The following is an 8,885-nucleotide window of genomic DNA, read 5'->3' as shown; positions in this document are numbered from 1 at the left end:
GGAGAGCGGCGCCGGCCGGCTCGGCGACGGGACGGGCACGGCACGTGCGCCGGCCGACGGGCTGTTCGCGAACGAACGGTCTGTCTGGGAGCACGCGCGCCGCTGCCGTGGCGACGGTCGGCCGCCGGCGCTGGCTACCGAGGCGGTCCACCGCCGAATTCCGGACAGACGGACAGGAGGAGGCCACAGTCTTGTCGCCGTGCGCGACGCTATCGGCTAGCTACCTAGACCACTTACAAAGAGTTCGCACCGTGCGCGGCTCGTTACACGCACGCACGCTCACGATCGGCCATCCACCGTCGAGAAATGCCCCGGCTGAAGTCCCTCTCGCTGTACCGCGGCCGCCCCGACGCGGCTGGCAGCCGCTCACAACCCGCGAGACGTTTGGTATGATCCGGCAGACGCCCAGCACGCGCCGCCGGCACTCGCACAGCTCGCATTCGACACACGCGCGCGCGCGCACCCTACAACAGGTCACTAGTCGCCACCCGCGCCACTCAGACAATGCCTCGAACGGTGCTGTACAGACTGCGAGCTACCTCGCCAGGTAAATAGATATAAAACAGCCAGTTATGTGCAAATATTGCCGCCGCTCCACGTGCTGCACGCAGCCGCCCGCTCCCGCTGGGAGCGGCGCTGTCATGGTCCAGTCACTCACGCTACAGGGGCGCTGCCCGCTGAGCCGGGCTGCCGGCCGGAGCGCGCACACCAGCGCCCCTGGCGGCCACGGCCGCAGTTACGATCGCGCTTGCAGCAGCATCGAGGCGAAATTGCTGTGGAACTTAAAGTGCCGCTTGTCGTAGAACTTGAGCAGCGCAGGGCTGTTGGGGTGGTTGTCCTTGAGGTGGAAGTAGTGCGCCTCAGGCTCGATGGTGGTGTTGCCGCACTCCTCGCACACGTAGACTTTGTTGCGCCGCTCCTTGTAGTTGTACTGGTGCTGTACGCCGTGCACCTTCAGGCAGTGCGACTCGAGCGAGCAGCGCTGCGTGAACGACTTCTCGCACATGACGCACCGGTAGGGCCGTACACCTGCGGAGGAACGGAACATTAGCTACACATAACCCTGCCCGGCGATCGCGGCGTGGCTTGTGCTTGTCGTGGGCCGCATCGACAAAACCCGTGTGAATTTTCTCACGGTGGTATTACGTGTGGCGTCTCTGTGGAGACGTATGTTCGTAGTGGGGCCGCACATAGCTTTGCTGCAGTCACCCCTGAAAACCTATATCTCCTCCCACTCTTCGCTACCCGCTGACTGCGCTGGTGCGCCAGTTATGGGTCCATATATATATATATATATATATATATATATATATATATATATATATATATATATATATATATATATATATAATATAAACATTTAGCAATGGCATAGCAGGGTGCAGACGAGTTTGTACATGTCATCAATATACGAATTCTATGACCTCATCGCACAGGCCATCTGTTCTGCAGAGGTACAGAAGTTAGCTGTGATCCCTCACGGGTGTCTGCAGTAACACCGAAAAAGTTCCTGTGCACGTCATACATAGCGCAAACCATGGGAAAGACTACGTCAAAGGGGGCCCAGCAGCCTGGAAAGACCGTGCAAACCAGCAAAAAGCTGCAACTGCTTCTGCGGCGGCGTGACTCAGCGTCGCAGCCGCCGGGCGCTGCCAAATAAGGTGCTCGCCCTGTCTGGACCCCGGGTATTTGGCCACACCTCCGGATGTTCGGCTGGGCTGTCGGGGGGCGGGGGGGGGGGCTGCCGGTCGGGCGCGCCACGTACCGGTGTGGGTGCGAGTGTGCCTCTTCAGGTCGAAGGTGTCGTTGAAGCCCTTGCCGCAGAAGGTGCAGAGGTAGCGCTTGACGTCCGAGTGGCACTTCATGTGCCGGTTCAGCAGCCGCTGCAGAGTGAACTTCTTGGAGCAGAGGCGGCACATGTAGGTCTTGGGGTCGTCCTCGACAACTGGAGGAGGCGAAGCCGCCCGTCAGTACGCGTTTACCATGGAGCAGCGAGATTTATGCAATTATTTACAGATCCCAAGAACTATCATGTAACACAGGAAAGACATGCATTGGAAACTCAACAGCTTTGTCATTAGGGAAAAAGTATGGGAAGTCAAGTGCGGACTGGCCATGGGACACTTAAAGCCCTTCGCGAAGACATGTAAGTGATTTCAAGGAGCAGACCGTTGTCTGTCATGTCGACAGGGCTTTAAGCTGATGGCGATCGTTCTCTTTCAGCTCAAATCTGCCACTCTCATATCGTGGCAGGGAATACGCGTGTTGAGCAGTGAGTGCTTTCGGCGATGGTGATGTCCATACGGCCAGCATATGGACAGCGTGGGATGGCTGTGCCAAGCTATTGGAGTGGGATCGCTATACTAAGCTATCGCCAAACTGAATTATCCTCGAGATATCGGTCGAGCCCTGATGGCCTCCGGCGGGTTTTACCCGAACATCGAAGTTTACCAAACACTGGGATGAATAACGCATGCGCTAAGCCTCGAGGCAGACGCCGAAAAGGCTGCTTCCACAACCCCTGTGCGGACCCCAGAGCCCCTCCGGCCCTCGAGCCCAGGTCCGTTATGCCAGACGTACTAGGTACGCCGTTCTCATTCACGGAGTATGCTTCCACGGCGTCGTCACAGTTGGCCGCGCGGCCGGCGCGGAAGCTCCGCTTCGTCTCGGTAATTACCTCCAGGAAGCAGCGCCACTCTGGGTCTTTCGCGTTCATTCACCCGGCGACCGCAGCGCCATCTGTCGACCAAATCGAAGTCGTGGTACTCACTGATAGGTGGCAGCTTCTCCACTTCCAGGTCTCGCTCGTTGATCAGCGGGTTCTTGATGCCGTGTCCGCCGTTCACGAACTCGAAGCTATGCGAATCTGGCAGTCCCATCTGCAGAAACAAGAAATCGTGTGGTTTACTGTGTGCCTTTCTCTATATGTATGAACTGGCGCCAATGACGTGGAAGGACATCGCCTGGTACAGACGCCACTTTCCGCACACATTTTGGGCGAATTATACCTGTGCAAGAAGAGAGCAGATGGCTTTGCAGATAAGCCTCAGCGGCAATGTCTGCGTGAGCGGCTGATATGCCGATCAGGCCGGCTCTGGGGCGGGCGACGATAACAAGACTGTTGTTCCGCAACACACGCGATACAGAAGGCTTCGACGAGTTAAGTTCCTTTGACGGCGGTCAGAACATATCAGAATGTTCAGTTGGGGCAAAGTGAAAACCAGAGCGGCATAATGCTGATGGCCATTTCAGGTAAATGGTGTTTGGGTGAAACAGACGGGACAGCTGGCCTAAGCGTCGTTACTCCGTCAAGCAACTTCACTGGTGGGGACTTCACCCTGATCTGGCTCATGAATACGTTTGAATCGTTGCAAGATATCTTTGAACCAGGCACCAACAGCATTCATTTGCTAGCGCATTCGTAGATATTCGCTCCACCGTACAAAATCAAGCGTAAATGTTGCGTTACAATACCTGCCACTCCATCAGCCCGTACCGTGTCCAGCTGAGCGTCAAGTCATTGTCCTCACCACAAAAGTTTGCGGCTCAGCCGTTCTAAGGAACTTACCAGTGCACGGATTGCGGTCAAACCCAGGCCTTTCTGCTTAAAACTGGGGATGTTTTGCAGCCTAATCGGCTGCGATCTGCAGGCCCCGTCACGCTCCCCGTACGTTACGTCCAACTAAGCGCAGCAAAAATGTCTAACAACCCGGCCAAAGCCGCCCTCGCAGACGGGCTGAGAGGCGGGCAGGGGGTGGACCGCCGATAAAATCTCAGTCTCAGATGGCATTCTTGCCTCACACTGTGTCAGAATGGGATGTCAACTATTGAGGCCAGCTTGGCATCACGACGGGGGCCCATGTTACGGGTGATAGAGGTTGGCGATACCAGCCTGTCTATGTCAGATCAATAACTTAGACAGCAGTTTCGCTGAGATCCTGATAGTCTATGGAAAATTTTGTTTCTTTCTTAAGGAAATTTGGTCGTATTTCCCTGCGTCGCAGCCTCCGTTACGTAACATTCCACTTCCACACACTGACCTATGCGAAGCTGAAAACTGTATGCTGCTATGACCAAGACTCTTTACCCGGAGCAATTCACAGGCCTAGCCTGGACCCCAGAAACGTCAGATGCGGTCCCTAAATATCTGGGCAGCTGCAAGTGTTTCTGACATTTAGTTTTACGACGTAGCACTGGGCATCGCTGCATCTTGGTCCATCCTACCGAGGAACGATCCGTGTCGAGATGAGACAAAGCTGTCACCCTCGGCAGAAGCCGGTTGAGCCACGGCACTGTTTCAAGACCCGATGACACTCCACTGACGGTTAGGCATCGGTCCGGTGATCAACGGATGTTGTTAGAGAGAGCTTCAGGTTCTCTGCGCATTTACTGTACATTTTGAAGCATGCCATTGCATAAGCATCGCTGCGTTGCATCGCGCCTTTGTAATGCCCTTGTTTTCTTGTTTCCAAGCCGATTCCGAAGTTCGATCGATAATACTCAAGACAAGAGATCGGAGAGTCACGATATTTGTTCTCAATGCTCCAGCGGAATTTCCCAGCTGGCATGCACCGCCCGCGAGCGCCGGCGGTGATCTCTTTCCCATCCAGCCGCGCCGTACTGAACCGCAGCCCCTCTCCCCTAGACACACACACACCGTCACCTCCAGCGCGCACTCACCCGCTGCTGCAGTATGCTGACGCGGATGTCGAGCGCAGGCATGCCCTCGGCCATCTGGTCGCCGCTGGACGACCCGGGCGAGGTGGGCGAGCACCGGCCGCCGTGCGTCGCCGGCGAGGCGGGCGACAGCTGCGCAGTCGACGACTCGGGCTGCTGCGCCGGCTGCACGGCCAGCTGCGGCTGCGGCGGCGCCGCGCCGCCGTGCGGCCCCGTCACCAGGAACTTGCCGTCGTACACGGCGTCGGCCAGGCAGGACGACACGACCGGCTCGGAGAGCGCCGGCAGCGCAGTCGCCTCGCCGAGCGCGTCGACGACCGTCTGGTGCGAGAGCTCCGCCTGCGGGCCGCCGGCGGCCGCCGTGCCCGTCGGCTGCAGCAGCTGCTCCAGCCCGAACAGGTCGTGGCTGTCGGTGAGCAGGCCGCCGCCGGCGCTTACCGTCGGCTTCGTGTCGGCGAACAGCTCGATGTCCAGCTCGTACGGGTCGGCGAAGTTGAACGGCTCGGTGCCGCCGAAGCCGAACGGTAGCGGCGCGTGGCGCGGCAGCGGCCCGCTGGTTGAGTGCACGCTCCACGACTGCGCTGGCGGCGGCTGCGGCGGCGGCTTGCACCCTTCCACCTGTAGGTCGATGTAGCCACCTAGGTAGGTGTCCATGTCGGCCGACTGCAGCGTCTGGTACTGCTTCGGTGAGTGGCGGCCGCTCTCGTACGTGTCATCCGGTTGCTCCGTCTTGCAGCCTAGCAGGCCCACATTGAAGCCGCCGCCGCCCGTGTTGAAGTGCATACCGCTGCCGTTGGAGTTGCGATTGTTCATGTTGTTACCCGGCGAGCCCTGCTCGCCTGGACCGCCGCCGCCGCCGCCGCCGCCCCCGCCCCCTCCCCCGCCGCCGCCGGAGCGATAGGGCGACCCGGGCGTCGGTGAGAGCGGATTGTTGCCCGACCCTAGTGGCGTCTGCATCGGCGCCAGGCCATTGCGCGGCACGCGGAGGTTCATCGGCCTCTTCTTCGGCGGCGGCGAGTCGATGTGGACACGCGCACTGACCAGGTCGCGGCGGTAGAAGGGCCGCTTCTTCGGTACGGTCGGCGTGTGCGTGATGACCGAGTGGCGCGCGTGCGCCGGCGGCGCCAGCGACGGGAAGCAGCTGATGGGGTGCGCGCCTACCGACAGGTCGATGGCGCGGCTCGGCTCGGTCGGCGCCGGCGGCGGCGCCGGCTCCTCGGTGTGCCGCGCCGCCGCCCGCTCCGGCTCGGCCTCGCGCTCGGCCGGCGCGCGCACGAGCGGCTCGTCCTCGTCCGGCTCGTCGTGCACGCGCGCCTCCTGCAGGCGCCGGCTGACGGCCTCGACATTCTCGGCCTGGCGGCGCCGCTGCTGCTCCTGCAGCGAACGTGACGCGGACGGCCGCATCCATTCCAGCTTCAGCGCCCAGTCGAAGGCGGAGCCAGCAGCACTGGAGGCGTCTGCGGTAGAGAAGCGGCGAGTTAGGGGGGCTGTGGGGGGGGGGAGCTGGGGCGTAGCCCCGGCAGCAGCACCGCCAGGTCGTGAAGAGGGCGCCGCAGTGCCCCTTGACGGCTGACGAGGTTTGCAGCCTCGCTTTCGAACGCCTGTTGTGGGCTCAGCAATTCCTGCGACACGCGAACATGAGGCGTCTAGCTTCACGGCGACCGCCAGATAATGAGATGCACCGGCGGAAATGTCGACGCCGACAAAGAATATTAATTCCCCATTCCATTTGCAGTTTGGCAGATACCTGTCGGCCAGGGTGGCGCCATCTCTCTGCGGTACGCCGTCACGACGGATCGCACGCGGGAGAGATAAATAGATACTTGTCACGGAGAGAAGGTCAACAGGGTTGCATCGCGATGGGTGCAATACGTCTGAGCGTGCGTTGCGGGATCGGGATTCTGCAGTCTGCACGTCACGGGGAAGGCATGCCGAGAGTAGCGATAAACAGTGCAAGCGAGACGTTCTAAGCATTCAGATTTGAAAAGAGTTACGTAGCCTCGTATGGGCATTGTTAAAACCGGCTGTCCCATGTACGAAGTTGACGAAGAATGGCTTATTGACTGAAACATTGATCTATGACCTACGTGTCGGTATTCCTATCGTGATGCGCGGGCAGAGGCTTTGTTACGTAGCTGGGACAGTGGGGAACACCGTCATCATCTCAGTGACAGTCTGTGCTGTAATCCGTCTACTTGGATCTGATTGCCGTCTCTGCCTACCTTGAGGTTGTTCACGAATGAATGCCAAATGCGAGTATGCGTTATTCTGGTCATCCGTCGTGTGATGGCAGCATGGGCTCTTTATGTAAGCACAACTGGTCCCTCAGTTGCGGTCGATCTGCTGATTTTTGTTCATCACCCAGATTTGCCAGACTTCATAATCATAAACGTGTTCACACTCGTTTCCCGTCGAACTTCGACGAAATTGGCCCTCCTTGCCGCCGCCGGGGGATACCGCAGCGCTCGAGGCCCGGCACGCACGCACATTGCCCGCTCGACCCTGAGCGCCCAGGAAATGGCGGCTCGGGGCGCACCTCGCAGCCTTGTCGGGCCGCCCGCGGACGTGCGTGAGGCGGTCACGGGCCGTAATTTGCCTCGGCTCGGGAGGACCCCGCAGCGACCGTGACCCGCCGCCGTGTACCGAGGAGGAGGCGGCGGCGGCGGCGGCGGCGGCAGCAGCGGCGGGCCAGCCGCCCGGTCACACGCGTTCTCGCAGGAAGTGTTCGGCCCGCACCGGCGTAAACATGGATTCGCAGGGCGGCTTTCACTTCCAGGTGGCGGCGTACTGTCCGCCCCCCCCCCCCCCCCCCACTCTCCGCGAACGCTCCAGATTTTCAAAACAAGAGGTCAGCGACGGCCAGCCGTTCCACCGCCCTCCATTCCCCAGCAGGAAGTAATGAAGCCCGGCTAAATTTAGCCCGGCCATTTCGGGGGCAACCTTTCCACGCTCGACCTGCGAAGGGGAGTTGAGGGAACGGGGCTACCTACGATAGGGTGCTCGCCTCCCCCGAATACCGGGAAGCACAAACAGTCGTGTTTACCGTTGATAGTCGCGGCTTCCCCCTGTGGAATTTGAGCCTTACGGGACGCGATGAAAGGGGTAGGGCGACAGGGAGCCGTACGTAGCCTGGATCGCGCTGTTTCCGCACATCCGGGACGAGCTCTCGGCAGTGACCGCTGCGGCCGCTGGCGCCCGGTCCGGCGCGGGAGACCCGCCCCGCCGCCTCCGCGACACGACCGCCAGCTGGACTCTACCGCCGGGCTCCGGCGTGCCGGCGGCACGGCGCCGGCTCCGGGGTCACCTTGAACCGGGCCGATGCGTAACAAACACGCCATGCCGTCGGCGTGCAGTGCCCCCTGCCGGCGCCGCACCCGCCAGCTGACTTACGGCGCCCGTGTGGGCGGAGGGGGATGGGGGTCGCTCACGTTCCCGCTAACCCAGCAGCTCGCCCGCACCGGCCAAATGCCACGGGCGCAGGATGTGGCGTCGCTAACCACCGTTGGGTTGCGCAATAGCACGCTTGCGGTCGGCGTGAGCGCCGAGCGGACAGACCGGAGCCGGCCACGCGGGGTGCACCGGCTGGACAGGGCTGACCGGATTAATGACGTCATCAGGGGCCAGCTCGGGGCGGGCTACGACGCTCCACGCAACGGTGAGCCGAGCGGCATTCAGCGCCATATCCACTTGCTTCGACTTTGGCTGCCCGACGCCTGGACGTGATCCGGGACCCATTCATACAATCACAACGCTATTTAGAAAGATGATGTCGTCTCTTTACCTATTTGCATTGGCGTAAGCCGAATGCACTCAGTAGGTCAAGGTACTTTGTACATGTTCATTGATAGGTATTTAATAATGAGATTTCCTTCTTAATGTCCGAGCCGGTAGGCTGGTTTGTTCTCAACCATTTTGAGCAGCATGACTTAAGATACCAGCTATGTGCCTTGAGACGATTTCAGTGAAAAGTAATCCGTACACAGGGCAGGTGGCGTACTTGAAAATCCAAGTGATTAGCTAATATCAAAAGCTGCGGGAACGCTATCGTGTAAGCCACACGGCGCGATCCGCGCTGAGCTGAAAGACCACGGTGCCGGACGGGACCGGTAAATACCGCCAGAAGACAGCTCCAGGTGTGGCGGCCGGATCCGACACAGCAGACAGGGCCGGCTAACACTCCCAGCAGGTCACCGGGACGACAGGGTCCG

General features: G+C 60.1%; 1 protein-coding gene across 1 annotated transcript; it reads right to left on the bottom strand.

The window, feature by feature from the left end:
- LOC119107503 (PR domain zinc finger protein 1-like) lies at nt 1-5,884 on the bottom strand. Its single transcript, XM_037230960.1, has 4 exons — nt 4,681-5,884; nt 2,771-2,879; nt 1,766-1,945; nt 1-1,029 (listed from the first exon to the last, which is right to left on the bottom strand). Exons 1-4 carry the CDS (start codon nt 5,668-5,670, stop codon nt 737-739), a joined length of 1,572 nt encoding a protein of 523 aa, XP_037086855.1. The 5' UTR covers nt 5,671-5,884; the 3' UTR covers nt 1-736.
- Nucleotides 5,885-8,885: the final 3,001 nt, after the last annotated feature.

The sequence above is a fragment of the Pollicipes pollicipes genome, unplaced genomic scaffold (assembly GCF_011947565.3).
Source record: "Pollicipes pollicipes isolate AB1234 unplaced genomic scaffold, Ppol_2.1 Scaffold_6686;HRSCAF=7923_pilon_pilon_pilon, whole genome shotgun sequence".
NCBI lineage: Eukaryota > Metazoa > Arthropoda > Thecostraca > Pollicipedomorpha > Pollicipedidae > Pollicipes > Pollicipes pollicipes.
Note: the sequence above shows the minus strand (reverse complement) of the source record. Positions and strands in the feature narration are given on the sequence as shown.

Coding starts and splice junctions, on each gene's coding strand:
- LOC119107503 (XM_037230960.1), bottom strand. CDS start 5,670: ATGAACCTCCGCGTGCCGCGCAATGGCCTGGCGCCGATGCAGACGCCA. Junction 2,880..4,680: donor TCAGCATACTGCAGCAGCGG/GTGAGTGCGCGC, acceptor TTGTTTCTGCAG/ATGGGACTGCCAGATTCGCA. Junction 1,030..1,765: donor GCACACTCGCACCCACACCG/GTACGTGGCGCG, acceptor GTTCCTCCGCAG/GTGTACGGCCCTACCGGTGC.